At 37.2% G+C, this 22,559-nt stretch overlaps 1 protein-coding gene across 1 annotated transcript; it reads right to left on the reverse strand.

The window, feature by feature from the left end:
• Positions 1–9,064: 9,064 nt before the first annotated feature.
• On the reverse strand, positions 9,065–10,753 carry LOC124174021. Its single transcript, XM_046553166.1, has 3 exons — positions 10,601–10,753; positions 9,521–9,687; positions 9,065–9,347 (listed from the first exon to the last, which is right to left on the reverse strand). The coding sequence occupies exons 1-3, from the start codon at positions 10,644–10,646 to the stop codon at positions 9,234–9,236; spliced, it is 327 nt and encodes a 108-aa protein (XP_046409122.1). The 5' UTR covers positions 10,647–10,753; the 3' UTR covers positions 9,065–9,233.
• Positions 10,754–22,559: the final 11,806 nt, after the last annotated feature.

Below are 22,559 nucleotides of genomic sequence, written 5' to 3' on the forward strand. Positions count from 1 at the left end.
GCATGCAGCTAATGGTTGGGGGAAATGAAGCTAAACTGTACGACTTGGAAAGCGTATTAAAATTTCACTCTACTATCAATTTCCCAAATAGCTATGCAAGGTGGGAGTTAAATTACAAAAAATCACTAGTTTAAGATTTCAAAGGTCATACGTCACGTCCACTGGATCACATGGCATTCGCTGACCTGACGAAAATGTCTGTCCGATGACAACGACTCCAAGCTAAAAATATTCAACGAAAATCTTATATATTATTTCTACTGTATAGATACCTTTTTCTCAACTTATACGCAACCAAACTCTACAAATGAGGTACCAAAATGCACAGAATTTATCAGAGAACATGCGACGGCATATCTTACTTCCTAAATATTGCTATTGTTTCCTAAAATTGGTTTTTAAATAATAAAAAAAAACAAAAAAAAAACAAAAACCGGTAAATATTCCTGACGTTAACGGAGCACAAACTAATACATTTGCTCGTTTGCAACATTATCTCGCATTCTTTAAATAACTTTTATCAAAATGCGGCTGATTCCACATTCAAGTCTCCTGTTGATACGTAAGTATGAGTCACCATGTGCGTTTAACAGAGGATAGTGTAATTACTTCCAATGTTGTGTTTAAAGAGGTCCTCTGACCTCAATTTGTACATGAATATTCCAATAAAATTTGTACATAAGACCCTACCTTTTTTCTACATTTTAAAATTAGAAACGCGCCTATCCCTCTGTGGACCTGCATTGAAAAGAGCGGGGGAAGCCTGCTGGGAGCGGGCGCATCACGCTCGTATTCTAAATTTCTTGGACCTCCTTACTCCCACGATAATATCTCAACCTAAGCGCCCAACCACGCCCTGGCTAACCAAGGATATCTCTGAAAAAATGAGGAAACGAATTCGTAATCGACGTGCCTCCAATTACGTACCAAAAACCCAAATTTTTATGCTCAATTTACAAAGCTAAGGAACCGGATGAAACACTTTATAATTGACTCCGGATGAAAATACTTTGCAAGCGCTCTCTAGGGTAGTAAAGATTCTGGGCGTACGTGGTAGGAACTAAGTAATATAGGTATTGTACCTCATCGACAAAATGCTCTAGCAAAAAATATTGCCGTAAACCAAATCAATCTCTTTTTCTCGACTGTCTTCCAAGCAGGTCCAAGCCGTATCTCTTTTCTTTCAATTGCAGTCACCGCATATGACACTTTAATTCCTTTCAGCGTCTCAAATATCTATTTCGACATTTTCAATATTGATACTTTTGCTAAATATATTTTCGGATCAAAATCTAAATGGGATAGATGAAATATCTTACAGAACATGCTAGTCAGCTACAATGCCTATAATCCTTGATTTGATTATTTTTTCACCACAATCTCTTAACTACCCCATCCTCTGGAAATCATCACTTATAACACCAAAAAAGGTTAATAATCCAGTGGATTCGTCAGATTACAAGCCGGCATCTTATGCAACATCTCCAAAGCGTTAAAACGTATTATTCGTCCCCAAGTTGTTTATTTTCTCTCTCGAAACAAATAATTCGAAAAAGAAATTCTATCTGGATTACGTTGCGGATTTTCCACATAGTCTGCGCTTCTGAAAATCACCGATGAAGTTCGAAGTGAGTTTGACAAGAGAATGATGACAATACTCGTGATATTCGACAACAGCAAGGCTGGTGATTGGTAGACATTCTCTTTTACTCGAGAAAATGAGGAAGTTAAATTTCTTCTGCTTGTTCCTCAAGATGTTTCATTCTTATCTGACCATCGACAATCCGTAAGGGACACTTACATAAAACTTTACACCATGATCACTGTGGGGTGCTGAAGGGTTCCGTACTTGGCCCCATGCTCTTTGCTCTTTCCCATTTCCGTTGATTACCTTCCACATAATTTAAAACACAAGAAATGCATGTTTTTAATAAAATTACTGCGTGTAAATTCAACGCACTAGGTAATGTTTCACATCTTGGACGTATATATTACTGAATTACAATTTTTAACACAAGGTATTATCCGGTGGAATTAAGGTGGTTGAGCCGCGGGCCGATTTTACGGCTTTTGCTTTTCAGACGGAAAGTGCTACAGGCCGAAATATCGGTTTTGAGATGGGTAGCTATTCAAAAAAATAATTGCCCAGCAAATAACTATTGAATAAAAAATCAGAATTAATTTTGCAGTGAAAAATTAACATAATGAAATTAAAATTTTTAAAAACCTAATGTTGATACATAAAAAAATTGACAAAGACTTTTTTCTCGATGGTGTTACAATTCAATTAATCCAATCAAGTGGCACCAAGAGAGCTAAGGACTTTTATTTTGAACCCTTGTACGGTTATGATCCCCGAAATATATTGAGATTTGTAGGGGGAGGCGAGGGATGCGAGGTTGGAGGAATGGAGAGAAAACAAACGAGAAGCAGCTATGGTGAGATGAAAGTGAGGAGAGCAGCAAGGCGCAAGGGAATGTCTGAATGCACGTATTATATGGCGCCGGGGGCTCGGGTACCCGCATCGGCAGCCTGGACGTTTGTGCACACGCTCTCTCCTCCCTTCTCAGCGCGTTCTCTCCTCTTCCCACTTCCCTTGCTACCCCCCCTCCCACCCTCCCGGGAGTCGCCCTTCGGAATTTCAATCGCCGCCTCTTCGTGAGTGCGTGAATGTGTTCCACCCGCGGGGAATATCGGTGGGTTGGAGGCAGCATTCGATTCGGGGAGGGATTTGCAAAGCATCTCGGGGTGGGTTGATGGGGGGATGTCGTTGAGGAAACGTTTGGGTACCGCTGTGACTTGCAATGCACGAGTTGTATTTGGTCAATTTGGACTGAGTATGGTATAACAATATGCACAATCATTACAAAAATCACTCAATCAGCGATTCAACCCGAAGCTGAGGGTAGAGCTCATCCCAGAATTGGCCACAGGTACACTGTGCGAAAACTCCACAAAGAAAACAAAATATTCGCCATGACGGGATTAGAACCCGGATCCTCTGATTTCCGGTCGAGTGATTAAGCCAGTTAAGCTACCGAGGCGTAGTTCACATCTTTGGAAATTTGTGTACTTCACCGGACAAGATGGTCATTTTGTTCATTGAGGGTGACTCCATCAAATTATCACCGTGGCTAGTCCCGGTATACTTAAATTAGTCAAGAGCGAACACCTCTAGCAATCAAAGTTGGTGCTTTACTCACCTGCTTTGGTGCAGTTCGCACGACTTGGACAGCTAGTTTCATAATATGCTCAAAAGGTACTTATCATGGTACATTCCGTTTACCTGAAACAAAATACTAAAGAAAGTGTGGTAGTATGGAGCGTTACGAAACTTTTGGGTACTGCTATGAAGTTGGGAAATCTGAGTTCTAATGGATGAATTCTTAGAGAGTGTGATGATACGATTGGCATTGAGAAATAATTTCAGAGAGTTCATAGAGCATATGTTTGTATTAGTTGAATTTTCAATTACATCTACATTGTTCCCGAAAAGCCACCTCAATAGGGGCGGAGCGTGAGGTGTTACAACACCATTTACACTCACTAAAATTTTCAAACATTTTGGAGTCCGCAGTAAGATATTTTATTAACTGAGTTCAAATTGAGGAGCTTTTCATTGTTCGGGGGAAAGCCAAATTCCTATACCTATTGTTCGACGAAATTTCTCTTTTATTATATCGTTTCTGTCGGACCTGGAAATATAGTTCGGTTTCAAGATGGTGTCTTCTGTATCACTGTAAAATGTACCTGTTATTCATTGCTTAAGCAATCTACACCTAGCGTTCGAGTCTATTGTGGCTCCTTAAATTGTTCTTGCAAAAGATGTCAGTGTAAATTCCACGCACCTAGTAATTTTTACCATTGAGGACGGATCTGTTACTGAGTTAGCTTGTTTATGGATTGCATGATTTGGTGGGCGACTTGATCATCTGGCCGCATCCCTTAGTAATCAGTTCCAATAGGGGTCAATATATTAGCGTAATGGATGGTTTTGTAGAAAATTAATATAGGTAGAGAATAAAATAGTTTCGGCATTACAAAAGGATTTTCATCGTCTCATGCGAAAGAATGAAGGACACATGATTTATCCCTCTGATTGGCGTCTAATTATAGCCTCCAAAGACAAGAAAAAGAAGTATAAACCTAGAGACTATGAGAAAAAGTACCTAACTCACCCCTGGTAGTCTACCCAGGCAGTCAGGATGCAATATCTTAGTACCCTTAGTTATAAGATTAGGTAGCAGATCATTTCGTCAACTCCACATTCCCCGAGGGTACCAAGATAAATGATGAGCCTGAATTTATTCTGCGGCCCCACATGATCCTTCTTCGAGGGTCTTGAGGTTACGCGGAAGGCGTATCAACCCAGAAATGAGGAAATAAATAACAATGAACGCCGTAAATGAATAAAAGTGAGATCTGCCTAGATGATGCATTTTCCTTTTTTTCCAGCTTGAGAGCTTTTTCACGTCTCCGTTTGGTGTCAGGGGAGGCGAGGACAGGGAGGGATAAAAATTGCGTGCGGTGCAAAGGGTCCCAACTAATTAGGCATTAGTGTGCGAGGATGGAGTTGCTTCCAAAGACTTTTTGCTTTGACTCCGTCCACGCGAGTTCCCGGAGGGAAGGGGGGGGAGGTTTGGATTGGAGTGGCGCTTCTCAGAGCGCTGCGCTGTTCAGAGATGCCGAAGAGAGATACTAGCTTGGTGTACTCCGCAGATTTTGGTCAAATTGGATGGAAGATGGTGCATGGAAATAAAAGCACAAATATTAAATGTGCCGTGCCACGCTGCCTATTGAGAGGAAACATAAAGCTTCTAAAATTTCGCGGTAACCTTCAGGGGTGGATTCAGCATCAAATTTGGGGGGATGAGGGAGATGACCTGAGTCTGGTGTGTATGTAATACCCCCGGGAGAGAGGGGCGTTTTTACAGTAGGGAGTGCTACGCTCTACGGCCACGTTTGGGACTTATAGCCATGCATTTGCGTACACACTCCCACTACTTTTCATAAGGGTACAAAAACTGTTAAACCGATAAAAATTTAAAAAATGTTGATGTTGATTTAAAAAATGACCACTCCACCACTGGTCACCTTCCATGTTGTGGAAAGATCTGGTGCTCTCCTAGCAATTAGACTGAATAAGGTTTTCTCGGGTGTTCATCCGGGAGTAAGTTTCCATTTTCTCCAACTTTATTATGTACAGCACGTACCTCGCCACCAGGAAATGATCCTGGTGGCATGATAGTGGCCTGCACTTGTACTTTATCGCATCTGTGGTCTCTTCCCATTGGTTGGCGCCGATTTTCATCCCCGATTGACTTAATATTTAAGTTATAAACCCAAGAAAACCTTATTCAAACCTTCCATTCATACCTCCGTGGGACTTCTCGCTTAGGGGTACTAAGGCAGCGAGGCGCCAGGCTACCGCGCTGGCGGTCCCGACGCGCTAACGGAAGGGATATGGTGTCCCAGGGGTGTATGCTTGGTTGATCAACCAATTCCCTTTGCTTCGGACATTATTGAACACCTCGAGAGTGTCCATTGTCAGTGAGAATGCAAGGCCCACTCGAGGAGCCGCATGCCCCCTAGTCTCCAACGTTTCGAGGTCCGACACTTTCCTCGCCATCAGGGAATGATGCTGGTGACATGACCGTGTCCAGCATTCAGTTTATAAACAGGAATTTCAATTTTTACCTTATTTTTGTGATAACATTTTTCATAGGAATTCAGCTTGATACGACAATGTATATGGGTGGCGAAACGATCTCAAATGTTTGAAGTTCAGTGGAAATCAATTGGGTAATCCATTTTCGACCAATAGGTAGTACTGTTAGCCAAGAAACCATCTGATTCTTAAATAAGAAATTTAGAACCACCACGTTCATTGGTCATCACGCGCACTGGTATGCATATAATTTGAGAAATAGGACGGACCATTAGTGCCCCCTGTTAGTTGATGCCTAATACTGCCTAATAGTTAATTCCTAGTATTTCAGGCGCGTAGCCAATATTACTCAACTATCAAAATGAAGATACATGAAAAATATTTTATGATGGAAAAATATTTATCTGATTGGAAAGGCTTCCAGGTTACATCTTTTTGGTGCAAGTTCAACATTTCTATCCGTCTAAAGGAATTTGCCATTGTTCCCTCGTGTTCAGCTGACTGTCTTTCAAAGCCATTATAACTAGTTCAGCACTTCCTGTGGTACGGTATAGAAAATTAGGTAGATTTATTAAAATCTTCACGTTTTCCTGAAAAGGGTTTTTGCCTCTTGCTATAAAATATTTGAGAGTATTATTTTTTATCGAAACATTTTCATATAGGGCCAAGATTTTTCGATATATTTTTCTTTTAAAGAACTCATTAAACCACAAAATTCCATGCGATTTTAATATGTTTAGGCAAGTGTAAGCTTCATATCATCCTCACTCCCGCTGCGCAAAAACTCCAATTTTTTCGTAGCTTCCTTAAGGGCTCATAAAATTATATTCAGAAGAGGAAACCATGTCAAAAAGAGATCCATAAAGCGTCAGCATTTCGTGCCGAAAACTCCCCCCGCGACCCGAGGACTCGCCCTAGAAGGTGATCAGTCTTAATCCCGATATCATGAAGATAAGCGGCCTCAGTCCCCTCGCACCGTCACCTTCTGACCCGAGAACAGCACTTCACCGCTTCGTAGATCTGTCACACTTTTTCAGGTGTCCTCCTTTCCTAGCGTCCTGCATTAATCGTGATTTGAGCTCCTTTTTTGTTTGCCATCCTTGCCATCCTTGGAGGATCGTAAGGGCACACTACCAAGCGCCATATACTCTCCTAGATAATCGTATATATAAAAGATAATGGATGGCAGAGTGGTCTGCATAGTGGCCCTGTAAGCGAAACATTCATGTTTAGAATACCCACTGTTAGCGAATTTTTCACTCTCGGCAATTTGGGACCGCACCACAGTTTTTTAAATATATTTATTCTTTCCTAGCACTTAGACTGGATGAAGTGACACTGTCTAATGTAAATTCTTCTTCTCTGATGACGTTTCCCGAAACGTAAACCGAAAAGTTGGAAATTCTGGTTCTATAAACCCGAGATGTAATCCATATCTGGGTTTATTTCTCTAGAGATTCCAGTAAAGTTAAATTTACCTCTGTGGAAGACGAGTAAAAGATCATTAATCCTCGAATTTCAAGGAATCTCAAAACGCCGGACATAGTGGAAAATTTCATCTGGATGGTTGCGCGAAAAAATTGTATTCAGAGCTAATTATTAACATACTGACAGCAAATTGTGAATTTAGGAATAAAAATACATTAACTCATACGACCCAAAAATTAATAGTGTTCTATTATTATCAGTTTATTTTCCTTTCAACAAGAAATCCTCATGGATTGGATATGGATTGCCTGTTTTCTCGCTTATCTAATTATGAAGTTTTCCCCTATATAATTGTGTTCTTCGAAGTTATTAATTTATATTTCTTATCATTTATCACATGTTATGAATAAAAAACTGCTAGGGAGAAAGATATCTCAGCCAAAATTTGACAAAATCATCGTGCATTAATAATTTTTCAGAATAGTTTTTTAACAAAAAAATGGTAGCAGACTCATCTCGTATTTATTTTCCATCTTCTTCATTTTCAGTTTTTTCGGAGAATTGTTTCATAGTCTGAGACCACTGTTAGGCATTGGCTCGAAGAAGGTTAAGACCACAGCAGTTTGCAGAAGCTTCACTTCATTTTGACTGACCTGGGAGTGTTCTAGCCCAGGTGAGACTTTAAAACTTTACTGGTATTTGATGTTAGATAAACTCAAATATTCTGGTGTACACCATTTGATATGTAGTTGGTGTCAGTATTATTATGATATTTACCTTAAAATAATTTTATTATTTTCGTATGCATCAATGTATATAAGATCAATTAATATATCAGGGAGATATTGTAATGAAAAGGAGTTTTTTATGTTCTTTAAATGTAAAGCTCCCAAACGGTGATTACCTAAATGATACTTATTTTAGAATTAATATTTGGAAAAGAAATTGTTCGACGTTGAATAGCACCAGTGTGAAGGATGAAACTTACCAAGGCACATAGAGCATTATCTTAAACTTAATTTACGCGCTCCAGATCACTTATAGCAATAAAATTAGCGTGAAATTCAATGAACTATAAACTTTTTGCGACCTAGATAGAAGGTCTGATGGATTGTGGTTCACTAAATCCAACTTCCAGTGGTACACAAAATCCAACGTCCTAACTCTGCTTGAAGAAGATTTGAGAAGAGTTTTTTGGGAGGAAGTTTGTTCGGATATCTTACAGCTCGTTTAAGGAAAACATTGGTTCGTAGGTATTACTCGATGCAAGGGATTATGCACCTCTTTTCTTTGCATGGCCAATATTGATATGTAAAAAGAATTTCCTCGTCCAGACAGCCCTGGCAGTATACACGTCAGTAAACGGCAGCCTTGCTCATAGAATATTGAAGGTGTAGTGACTTTACATCGAATTATTTTTAAGATGATGCCACTTATTTGTCATTTACATAGTTGCATAGCTAATATCGATTGACGGGATTAATGAAATATGTAAATAAAATTTTAAACAATTTCTCTAACTTTTTGTTTTGAAATTCTTTTTGGTTGTTGCAAAACTCGATAAATTGTTATGATTTCATTAAATGAAAAGTTGAAAAAATATGCCAAATTTCATAGGATACAAATGAGTTCAGTTTCAGCATTTAACTTTTTCTCGTTGAATTGAAGAGAAATAACCCAAAAGTTCTACTGCAAAAGTTATGGAATACAGTCTCACATTTTCTTTTCATCCTCTCTTGGAGTCGATAATTTTTATTTGAGTAAACATTTCATATCAATGTAAGTGTTATCGTGACCATCCTCCAAATTAGTAATTTTATTGCTTCACTTAGAAGCCCAGAAATGTTAAATTTAATCACAGCATTGACTCGTTTCAGTTAGGGAACTTCGACCAATCACTTTCCATTACAAATCCACTTCTCTCATACGTACAAAGTAAGGTAAAATTGCTTTATTTAATGAAATTTATAGTTTATTGAAGAAATATCCTTATGAATCTCTGTGGAGAGAAACAGCGGAGACAAACTAATATTCTAATAGTGTTTTAATTTCCATTCGTACTCAAGTTTTTTTTTAATTGTGAATATATATACAATTTTCGAGAACCTTTATAGGTCTCTGCTAGTATTTTCCTGTATCACTCGCTGCACTTGATCAAAGATGGGTCTTGCGTGAAGTAAAAATGTGTTACGATGACCCCTGGGTATATGGCACTAAACCTTAGGCATGTCGGAGTTTGCTTCAGTAATTCCTGCAAATATTAAAATGTGTATATTATTATAGTTCTCGCCATGAGATGATTACATATACCATTTTTACACGCATCTTATATTAATCTTATTTGTAAAATGTTTATTTTCATATTCGTAAAACATTTTAACGGTTGTTGGCTTAATGCTTATGGGGTAGTTACTCAATACTTACGGGGTATCCAAGAGTATACTCGTTCCATCTTGAGTACTTGTTGAAAAGAGGGTAGCCCAACGTCTGAATTCCAAACCCAACAGCTTTATTGCCATTGAAAGTTACAAATATGGGGTACATATTGGAACAGGGAGTGCTTTGGTCCAAGGTCTTGAAATAATGAGTCCCTAAAAGGAAAGAAACATGACTGTAATTTGAGTATAGATAACAAATCTTAAAATATTTATCTGAATTTGAAATTCTTATCCAAAAGTAATCGACTTCATGTTACACTAAAATTACTCCATGCCAGAATCATCTTTGAAATACTGGAACTCTATAAGTGAATAAAATAACTATTCTCAAATAAAGTTTAAATTATTTATTAAAACCTTTTATTGAAAAGCGTTCATTGAAACCTTATGATGCTCATTAAAATTCTGCCAAGTCTAGAAGTTCGAACGAATTTAATAACATGTACGTATACCTAATTGAAAGACTTCAAATTGGCTTTTACCACAGCCAAAGCGGTCGTTCTTCCAGAATAAGCACAGACGTCCAATATTTGGATGCCATAAGGATTTATCACTGAATATCATGGGTGAATTAAGAGGTTAATGCTTACTATTATTTCGCGTATTCTTCACGTAAAATGACTTAGTTCAACAGATGAAACTACCGTGTACGCATTCAGTTCAATTTCAGTTTTCAATTATAAAACGTTCCCTTACGTCGTTTATTTTTCACATACGATCACGGTGCCTTTACCATCCTTTTCATTGGGCTAAAGTTTCGATATGATGGAATAGCTTGCGCGTTGCGAAGACCACTGTAGCTCCTCAGGTTGTAAAATACTTTTTTGACTCTAAAAGCATCGTCGATCCATGCCAAATATGTTGACGCGTGTACGCCCGACCAAACAAAGTGCATGTGATGAAATCACATAATAAACATGATTTTAATAGAACTGGGAAACTCTAAGAACTAAGTCCTTATCTTTATGGTATGCTTATGATAATCCTTATGGCACCCACATATATTTAAACATGGCTTAGTCGTCGCTTTATTTCCTTTGAGGTAGTCTTTCGCTGATTAACGTACCAATTCCTGCTACACAGTTCTGTTTCGTGTACCCGGAAGCAGCCATTTCATTGAGATTAGTCGGAATCTTTGCAGTGGTGTATTCATCTCCAGTCCATTCGATGATCCAGATTCCATCTCCCACGTTCCCCGACCACTCCCTGCCGCTCTTGAATAATTCCTCAGCTGTTGCATTTTAAAAGAGTAGCTGATTAGTCTTGGCCACATTGACGTAAAAAAAAACTAGAATATTAGGCATCGAGGTACTCATTCCCTAGACCATTAACTATTACGTAATAATAATGAATAATATAGCGCAATGAATCAGTAAAAACATATTTTAATGCATTTTGAATGTAGAAAAATTATCCCTTATATAGTAGGTACATGTGTGTGCGTTTTTGGTGTAAATACTTATAAATCATTAAATCATTATGAGCGGTCATCAAGAGTTCTAAAATTTGTGATTTGAAAAATATTTATGCATTTCTTAAACTTAATCATATTCAAGATTTTTAGACAAGGAGTTAGTCTCGTTGCAGGGAGTAAGACATTAAAAGCAGTGGGAAATGTGAGATGAATCACGGTTTTACAAGTGCCATCTTCGTAGCTCTTAGGTTTATTCTTTAAAAGTAGATTTATTCGTTGTACAAGGTATTCGATGTATTACGAAGCATTTAATGAAAACCGTAGCATTCAATAGATAAATAGTAGGTAGACATGCATAAGAAAACTCAAAAGATTGTAACTTACTCGGCTCAACGAAAAATGCCGTAATGGCGTATATATCCGTTCCGAATCGGTTGATTTTCCTGGCGTACTTCTTTTCGTTCAAACGCAAAGGATTTCCAGGTGCGTCTGATGAGCCGACTGGAAGCTGGCAATGGGTAAAAATTTATCTCAGTAATATTTCTCTAACTCTTTATTTCCTTAGTATAAATTCATAATGAAGAATTGGTAAATCATAGCAATAAAAAGAGAGAGTATGGAGATTGAACAGGTCATTCAGAACTTTCCGCAAGATTACTTGTTTCCAAAATTGAATCCACTTGGTTACATGTTTCCAAAATTTAATCCACTTGGCATCTATTCCTATGCAATAATTAAAGAGTAAATAATATGAAAAATTTCGAATTTCAATTTATTCCCCATTTACACCTCATGTATCGATGCCAGTAGAATGAAAAATTTTGTCGAGTTTCTCGGCGGATCAGGATCATCATGTCTGACCGACGTTTCGGGGGAGTACTTTTCCAACGTTCTCATCAGCCAACTCTGAGGAAAATGGAAAATTAGCCCATCGAAACTTCAGCAGTTTTGAAGAACCTAATCCTGTCGAAAGCCCGAGAAAATTCCAATGCATAAAGTCACTGGGAAAGCATAAAATCCATCTCGATTGATTCTCACACCTCAGCTGATGATTTATAAAAAATATAATTTGATAAGTACTGCGGTCAAATTGTGTTAGTGAGTTTGTTCCTTGAATTCGTATTAGGCGTAGAAATATTATTACAATAATGAACACAAAATTAATTATAGTGGTATAATTAAAATTACTCACCCCAATTTGAAGGCCAATTATATGATCGTTCACGTCGTACAGAGAACAAATGCTAGGATCTCCCTTGAAGCAGTATGCCTTAGCATTCCACAAGGCGTTCAGATCCCAGCCCTTGTCTCGGGCCAGTTCCCATTTGCTAGCGTCCCACTTCTCTCCTTTGATGAGGTCGTAGAAAGTCGAAGTCAAGAGAGGTATATTACCCCATTTTGCTGAATAATAAGAAATAAAATTTGAATGCTTTTGAAAATTGAATGGTTAGCCACTCTGAATAACATATAAACCCTTAGATTCACAAAATAATAAGTTTAGTTTAGCAACGTGAGGGTCACTTTTCTTCAGTGTTAACTGTAGTTACCAAGAAATATTTTTGCCTTCCGCAATCGTAATAATTTGGATTAACTGGGTATTGAAACTGTTATTCCTCGGAAGTAAACAAAAATGTACCAGCCTAGTGTATTTTAAAAGACTGTGGGTATGTTCAAGCTGATAATAAGTAAAGTAACTATAATATAATAACAAGTAATAATACGTAATTATAACTAATAAGTAAAGATATCTGCTAATTAAAAAACAATGTAACACTTTATAAGTAGGTTTATAGTGTTGAATCGACCTGTCATAATGTTGAAATAGTGTATCGTTGGATTTCAAGGGTAGCATAATACCGTGAGAGATTCTAAAGAACAAAAGAGAACGCTAAACTAAACAAAAGAGAATTCCTAAAGAGAACACTTCTAGATCAACGATACCCAAGCTTTTTTTCGTCCCCTACCTCTCTATATGTATACAACTAATATACTACCCCCAAAATGTAACGTGCGCCATATATAATATAATTTCACTAAGGGTAGGTGACTTTTAGTTATAAATAAATTTATAAATGCAGGGAACTTAGCGTCCGCCATTACCGATTATTTTTGGCGTACCATCACGTACCCCCAAGGGGTAAGCGTACCACCGTTTGGTAACCGCTGTTCTAGATCAACAAGAGTGTCACTAGGAGATTACTTACCTTTCAGAGTTGGCCAATTTTGTGCAGCTAGAAGATAAAAAAGTAAAAATCAGTGATTTCAAATAAAATATATAAGTCCATATTCTTTTCTGTATTCGAAGTATCAACCTACCATTAGTAATCGATGCGAGGCATCCTATCAATAGATACGTAGTAATCCGGGTCGTCATCGTCGAAGGAACTCGTTTTGAGTCTTGCTGGGTGAAAACTGAGGCCGCGACGTACAATTCCAGTTATATATAACCTCGTGCGATTGAAGCGCTCAGCACTCCCGGAATTCATCCCCATTAGCTAGTGACCAATTTTGAGTTTGTTGTGTCTCGCGTAATTAGAGGGTCAGTGGAAATTCCATGACTTCCTTATTCTTATCACCAGTCGTCATTAAGAGGCAAACGAGGGCATGTATATTCTTATTTGATATGTCATTTTCTTTCTGGCTTGAAGGAACAAAAGACAAAATCCATTGATATTTATGAACAGAGGAGAACGTATTGAAGAATATTTTTATCAACTGCACGCATCATGTCTAAATATGTTACGGAGAGGAAATGATCTCTCCTAAAAATCTTGATTATACGCTTAGCTCCTCGTGGAAAAAAAGTATGGACCAATTTGGCACATAAATCTGAGCGACTCGTACAGACTGGTAAAATGGGTGCGAAAGAGTTGAGCTTTAATGAGGACGATTAATAATTAAGAGCATAAAAAAATCAAATAAAAATTGATTATAATCGTGTAAAAGTGGCCAACTAAAGAGTGATTATAGGACAAGGGTCACTCAATGATGAATATTTAAGTGTCAGGATATAATTTCTATAGAGGCAAACAGCTTATTTTTCTATATTTTTATAATTTATGAGAAAATATTTACCAATTTTGGCAACGATGGAACGACATTTCGAACACATCTCAGCACAAAGCACTTCGAATTTTTCGAATGCATTTCAGCACATAGAGTTTCACCAAGAGTAGGAGAATAGTTTCATTTGTAATGTAAGGCCATCTTTATCTGAGCTCACAATTCTGAGATGATTTTTGTTCTAATTTGTGCCAAGGTATGAATATTTCAATGATTACAAAGAGACTTTTATAAATTCATGCACTCAGCGCTTTAGTGAAATCATGTGAAGGAAGTTGTCTGTGATGGAGATAACTGCTTTCTGAGAGTACTGCGCTCCTTTAAAGGCATTCAAATAAGTATTGCATTCATCATCGAAAAAATACAATGGACGAAACAATTACTGGTTTTATTTACAAACAAGCTTGAAGTCACTAACAGTGATCAAGTTCAACATATCCTTAATTTTCCAGACACTTTATTCCTTTAGGCTTAGACACCATTATCCCGTCAATAAACTGCGAATTATTTCAAATATAAAGTTCTCTTCAATTCATGGAACCCTTTTTTAATTGAATTTATGCATTACAGCGCACCAACGGCGAAGATACCATGAGCTAGGTTTCGCTAGATATCCCTTTCCTAAATTCGTGCTCTTACTTTTCCAGGTTTTGGCTACCATAATAGATAATTTCCTATCTAAAACTTATATGCTATACGATCTAACTAGAAATATCAGTAAGATAGGACTGTAATTGGTATTTACTCTTACATTCAGGCTTTCCGATGGTGTTTTTACTATCTTCAGAGACGATGTTATTCGCTCAAACGGAGGATTTTTCCATTACTATCAACTTGTCAGGCGCTTTTTCAGTTGCTAATTCCTTATTCTTATACTCGATCAGGGATGACATCGGGTCAGGTAGATTTTTCAGGAATGATAGATTGAGTTGTTTTTCTATGCCATTGTTTGACATTCAGAAAGTTGGCAGTTGTTTCCAGGTACAAACGAGGCAGAAGCATTAACGAGGTCGTCAGGAAATTAGTAAGGACGCTTTGAAAAAATGAATGTAACATTGTTTTTTACTTCTTATATGCTTAAAAAGTACTACACCTATTCCCTCACACACCGGCAAATTAATTTAGGGAGAAAATGAGAATGGGGAATTCTTTATTCTCGACGATTATATGCAAATTTTCTCCGCTATGGAACAAAACATAGGCAATGTGTTTTCAAAGACCGTTCTAAAAGTTGCAATAGCAATTTTATGAGAAACGAACAAAAAATGATGTGATGAATCAATCCCCATCTTGGTGTACAAATTCTCAACTTACACAACAAGTACAACAAAGTTAAAGAAGCCTAAATTATTAAACCTATGTTCACCAATATTAATCGTAAAAAAATCGAAAAATATTTATAAAAATCTCATGGTGGGCCCAAAAAGATTATGTAAACATTGCAACCCAAATTTCTTCATTATTCGGCGCTCGAATACAGGGAGTTTGTAGCTCGCTCGATCTTGGATCTTGGCTTGCGGATCCATTGAGGTGTTGAACGTAGAGGGAGGATAGGTCGCCAGCTAAAATATTCGTTGGATAAATGTAAACATCAGCACGTTTAGAATATACGCCGAATTTAAGTTAATACTTATACTATACTGAAACTCATGGGATGCATTTAAACTGCATAATAACTGTAAAACCGAATGAAGAACACAGGAAAGCTTAATTCCGGAATTCATAGTACTACCAATGAGGAACGCTTCCAAAAGAATTTACAACGAATTCATATATTAATTCAGCTTATACATTTCGGCGAAATGATATTAAAATTCTAAAGCGGGAACTATTAACCTAACCGGACGTCACTGCTATCCCGCGTTGGAATTCGCTTCTTGAACATCGAGATAAGACGGAAATGGTTATTAGGAATACCCTATTTTATATACTTATCCTTCATTTCGACACCTCTCATCACAGCAAGACTTAGTTATCTTGGCTTAAAATCTGTCTATATATTGTGGTCACGATATCAAAATTTGATATCTAGTCATACTATTTTATAAACTAACGGGTCAATGTTGCTACTCTTTCAAAAAGGCAATTTTTTAACGAGCTGCACATCTGGAAAACTAGGAAACCTAGAAAAGTGATTATTTTCAGCCTATTTCGTGCCTAGTGAACCGAAAAATTCGTAATTTCAAGATCTTACATGACGGATGAGTGCGTGATCGGTCCTTGAGAGACAATCCGTACGTGATATGCTATGACGGACATGATATCGATCCAATGCAAATTATTTGCTAATATTTTGACCAACTCCTTGCTTTTCAATGGCCTACATTAATATTAATTTATGCAATGCCACGGTAAATAAGCTAATAAGTTTGTTTCTAAATTAGCTAATTAATGCATTGATTAATTGTTACAAAATTTTAATCGAGAATATGTCTGGAATCAGAAAAAATAGGCATCTGGCACCTAAATATTTAACTTCATTTTTTAATATTTGATAAGAATGGAAATAAAAGCAAAATGTCATATTAAATTGAGTTATTTAGAAGAGGGATCGAAGAAAAACGCCTCAATAGATTCCTTCTGCTTTTTATAGGGTAAGAGAACCAAAGCACTACCGACACGTCTTTTTTTGCTTTTTTTGTGGGGTGAGGTGATCAAGACGTTTAATTTGAGAGTAACCCGATGGCTGTCCGACGCATGGTAACCTGAGAACATTCGTATGTACGTTTACGAAACATTTCAGAGTGATTTTTTCTTCATGAATCAATAGCATTACTGCGGTATACAAGCATCGTATTTAATTTATACTTAATCGTCTGTTGCTATTATCTCTAAAATTCTGCGCTTCCCATGAGTAGAGCATGCACGTCGACGTCTCATGAAATTGAATACCCCAAGATTTTTCAAAGGCTTTTACCTCTTAATTTGCCCATGTCATTTTGTATGCAAAGACACATGTTGCGGAAATATAATTCACTTTTATCCTTATTTCATCTCGTTATCTGCACGTCTAGGGATGGACGAAGTGTCCGCTGATGTTCATGCAACTCAGCCCGTCGCTCTCCCCCTCTTCGGCACCAAATAGTTCACCGCGACGCCGTTAGATGTCTGCAGCTGCGCGAGACTCCGGGACATGCGGGACTGCCAGCTCCACCATACGGCGGCTGGTTTCACTGAAGCGTTCTTCCGTGCAGACGCCGAGGGAAGCTCCGTGTCCACGGTAGGACTGAAAGATAATTTTCTTCTCAGACTTGATTAGTGAGGAGTGTAATATTGCTGTCATACAAACGTTCCAGTCCTTTTCTAGGATTTAGATTGGTGACGTACGCATTTAATTACCGGATTTTAAAGAAAGACGTGCTTGATTTTTGCTTACACACACAGTGATTCTGACTGCATTGCCGTAATTGGAGTTCCTATTGCTCTGATAATATACCGTAAGAAAATTATTGTTATAGCTGATTTGGAGTAACATTCCGTAACATTATTAAAGTATAATCGAATATATCGATAGAATACGAAAACTAAGATTGGGTACCAATGTAAATCGATGTCAAAACACGGATTGCCAGATCACGTGCCTACGAGAAGTCGTACAATATTCTATACGGCCTATCTGCGAAGGAATGTTTTCATTTAAACATATTTCATGATATTTTCTTTACCGAAGAAAAATAGGTCCCCCGCTTACCATCTCACTGTGAGGCATGTTCTGCTAGAATGCATGAAATACTCACTTGAACGCAGGAGTCTTATTTGACGACGAAGAAATACAAACCGTAAGGGGTAATGGTATAGATGTAATCAATAATTTAATCATTTATATCATGAATACGGGTATAATCAAACTCTTGTAATGTAAAACGACAGGAGACCCCTTTTTATACTGAATGCGCATATAAGAAAAAAATAAGCTTCCCTGACGGTAGGGACAATGAGCGATGAAAATGTCCCTGTTGTCGACGCACCCCCAATACGTGCGTCCACTACTATCATATTTACATTAGAACGCGATTACACTTCTCCTCTCACCCCAGGGGTGGTTAGCAGTTTATCATGTAAATGTAGATGATTATTTTCAACTCTGTTCATCTAATTAATGCGTTTCTTACATTCCCGTTGATACAATTATACTGTTTTCTTTCCATCCTTACAGCTAAGAAATAAATTATTTAACACAAGGTATTTACTTAGCAGAGTATTAGGGAAGACTTATATTCATTAGTAATTATGCTCCATAGGAAAACAGGAAATAGCCAACATAGGAAATTTCAGTCTTTGGAATACAGGTAGTTGATATTCTTACCATCTCCCTAGATTAATTTAAAAGTATGTAATTCAATAAAGAGATGTAGATATTTTCGGAAGGCAATGCTAAAGCAGCTGTAAATGTAATTAAGAGACTTCTTTTTAGATTGTTCCCATGAAAACGTTTTGCTGGTATCAGTCATGTTATTTTCAACCTTCTCTTCTTTGATTGAGAGATTTCTATTTATTTAGTTTAGAAGGACTTTGTAGTTCCTTTCAAATGGATCAGACATCTTTCTTCTTCCAATTTTGGTCCGAAAATCAGTCCGGGGAAGAGGTTAAGACGGCGGAACGCTATACTATTTATCGTCCACTCAGTGAAGACCCCCGAATATGAGAGAAAATCGTATGATGGAAATTTTGGGTATAGTCAAAAATAAAACCCCTGATCTGCGAGATGAGTGGGGGATAACATCATTTCTTAACGATAATCTCAAAAACAGCAACTCTTGAAACTTGAAAAAACAACCTCATAACTAGATAAAATATTCAGAAAGATACATCCTAATAAAGTATGAAGATTAACGTCTGCAATCTTCCTCATTATATACGCTCATTAAAATATCGATGGAAAATATCTTTCATGGCGAATTTTTAGTGTCTAGAATTCATAGAGTCTAAGTATAATTTCAAGATCGGAAATGTGGGAAAACAATGTGGAAGATTTGTCCAAATCGCGTATGCCTCACAAATCTGGTAATTTTAGCAAAGGTGAAGAACAATTATACTTTCTTTAATGAAATGCACCTAAAATAAATGATATTATTATGTAAACTCCCTCTGATATATGAAAATGTCGAGTCTAAGTTTTCCTGGAAGTAATACCCTATTGATCAAAGTCAAAAGAAATAACGAATTCTTTCTTCAAGTTTGTTTCAATCAATGTTAATACATTACTTTGAACGATTTGTCGTGATAGTTTGAATATAATAAACACGCTCAATGTTATTATAAATTATTGAGAATTATTAACGTAAAATGTCACGTGCCTACATTGCAAACAATCATTGATAACGGCGCGCCGTTTACACGCGGTCGGGGTAAAATTTGGGCATTGAAAAATTTTTCATCGTGGATATTTGCTCAAATTTTCTGATTCCTATTCCTACTAGTACTAACGCTCTTGTGCACTGAAAATTCAGCTAATTTTGAAAAGGCATTGACGAAAATTTATGCTTAATTTTTTACATTTATAAAATAATTCTCGAATGCTCCCTCGTCCCTTCATTTCATGAAGTTTCATGAATTATCACCATATTTTATTGCTATCTGTGACAGCAACTCTATCTGTTTCAGATGAAGAGTTGCTGACACTATGGATCTTCTCGACTTCATTGGGATATGGTCTTACTTTCGTGTAAAATTATATCTTTCACGTGTTTTCTTGCTTGGCAATGTTTTAGAAAAAGTTTACGTACCTCTGTAGGTGAAATACTGTTTGTTGTTACTATGCATTGCAAAGCCCCTTGAGCTATTCTCTTCTCCTGTTACATTCTCTCCATTCAAATGTTTAATGACCTTTGACAAACAATACTCTTCGATTAACGGTTAGATAGTCGCTGTGGGTACTGGAAGTAAGCGTGTATTTGAACGATTTTATCAGCATCAGTGGTCAACAATCCTGAGGTTGATATGATGCAGCTCTCCATTCAATTCTCCCATTAGCTAATCTTTGGAACCGAATGTATTTTTTCCCCTTTCACACTTCACCTGCTCCACATTGCTTATTCGAGATAATCCTTTTCCGTTCTTACCATCAAATTGTCCCTCAACGAATGTGTTCATTAGGCCATCATTTGTCAAGATATGGCATGTTATATTATTCCACCTTCTTCACGAGGTTTTCACGAGGCTTCTTCTCTTCTCTCCTAATCCTCTTAAGATTTTCTCATTGTGCGTTCAGTCAATCCATTAGATTTTCGTCATTCTTATATGCCACCACATTTCGAAAGCCTCTCTCCTTGATTTCTCTTCTGATTTCAACGTCCACGCCTCACTTCCGTATTGATACATACTCCAAAAGTAAGTTCTGATAAATTGTTTCCTCATTTCCTTGTTGAAATTTCCCGCTATTAGTAGATCTTTCCTTTCGTGGAATACTCACTTGGCCTGGCATATTCCAATTAGAATTCCTTTCGCGCTTCTTTCATTTCTTCCTAAATGACAAAATTCATTCACATCTTCCATTTTTTGTTTCCTTGCTATTTAGTCTTGACTTCCTCTCTTCTGTTGCGCATTATTGTTAGTGAATTATATTTTTACATTCTCCATCTTTCGGTAATCCACGGCGTATGAGTCTTTGGTTGACGACAGTTTCACCCGTGGTCCAACTGGCGACTTCAGGTCGAAGGTGCTGAATTTCTCCTTCCCGACGGTATCCCTATGCTTCTAGTGAAGAATGGACTCCAGTGGACGGTGAATAGCCATTTGAAGCACACGCTGAGAGCACAGGGCGCGGTAATTCTATGCGCAGCTCCTGCTCCCACTCCGCGGAAACCTTTGAATCAATATTATTTATTATATTAAAGCTGGTATCCTAGCACTCTCCCCCTTACGCCTTCTTCTTCTTCTTCTTCTTTAAAACCCTGAAGTAGGTGTGCTTCGGTCATCCTATCGACTCTCATCTGTTCTTCCCTTCAGTTCCTGATTATCACTGCAGCTCATATCCTGCAATAGCTGCTATGCATTATTACTAGGAGATATTCTTCGACGCTTGCCTGCCTCTCTCATATCTATTGTCATCTCCATCATGTATGCTCTCGTGCCTTGGAATTTACCCCACCGTTCCAGTTATGCTGATTATTATACCTATTTAGAAGTCTTCATTCCTCCTAGTTTCTGGTATACATATTTCCTTTCATTACCTTATATTTCTGACTGACCTGGATCACCCTCAATTTCCACCTCTACCTCAAGAACTGAAGCAAAATTTTATTTTCTTACTTTCAAGTTGGCAAAAATATGCCGGGAAAAAACTCAAGTAGGAATAAATATGACCCTGGTTGTATTTTACTAAAAAGCGTAATAAAATCGGAACCAATTTTGTCATGGTAATAAATACAACACCATGTAGTAGAAATCAATCTGGTTAGATTCACTAGATTCTGATATTTAATTTTTTTAATAGATTAAATTATGGAAAAATTGCCCTTGGGACTCAGTATTTGCGTAATTCTTGAATGGCACCTATGTCGTTGTATGGTATCCCAATATCTAGCTCATAAAAATACTGATAATGAGTCGTGCGATACGATCTAGAATTCCGGTAATTATAACATACAATTACTTAGGGCCTAAATTGTTTAGTATGTTGCCGAGTAATGTAGCAAACTCGGAAAAACGATGGGGATTTGCATCCGCTGTAAAAAAAATGGCTTATGAGGTGTGAGGAAGTAGAGTTTCTACTAAGAAAGGTGGCTTAAAAAGTTTACAATAAAAGGTATATTGTATATTCTATGTATGTAATTATGCGGTTATATAAGAAAAATAGTTATCCTTGTGCAAATATTTGAAATACCATATTTTAATAATGAATGCAATCGGCAAGAGAACAAATAACTGAATGCAAAGAAATTTTACTTCTCATGTGTGCTAGCACCAGACCTATGTAAAAAGTTTAAGATGGTAGCCCCATAACTATTCAATAAGGGGTACCTATATATTCCATAATTATTTAAGTATGTTCTAATTTAATATATTTGAATGTAAATGGAATAAAGTTATATTATATTGTATTAATTCCGGTAATTTTAACCATAATTTCAGTTTTTCTACCCAAGAGGGTTACCATGATCATTGTGGTGGGTTTGACTGCTATTTTTTCTCCGTGCATAGAAGACCACTCAACAAAGATGAATTTATAATTTTCTTCGCACACAATCATTCAGTTTTCGTATTAAAAGCAGTTTTTTGTATTAAAAAGCCTTATTTCCCCGCCTTCCTCTACTTCTTAAATCCCTTTAACTTATCCTAGATTCAGTTTTTATGCTTACCGAATGATTAAACTCATCTACCTTATATCAGGCACTTGAATATTATGAGACAGTAATGTGAAAGGTACTTATGATAAGTGTTGTCCACATTGGAATAACTTGGCCTTCATAGTTCAATACCATCTGAAACTTGCCTCTATTATGAACCTTTAATACTCCTCTGTAGTTCTATCAGTAAACATTATTCGTTTACATTCACTTTCCTACTTTTTAAACTTAGTGCTCATTGAGTCTTATTTGCTCGTTCT

The sequence above is a fragment of the Ischnura elegans genome, chromosome 2 (assembly GCF_921293095.1).
Source record: "Ischnura elegans chromosome 2, ioIscEleg1.1, whole genome shotgun sequence".
Classification (NCBI taxonomy): domain Eukaryota; kingdom Metazoa; phylum Arthropoda; class Insecta; order Odonata; family Coenagrionidae; genus Ischnura; species Ischnura elegans.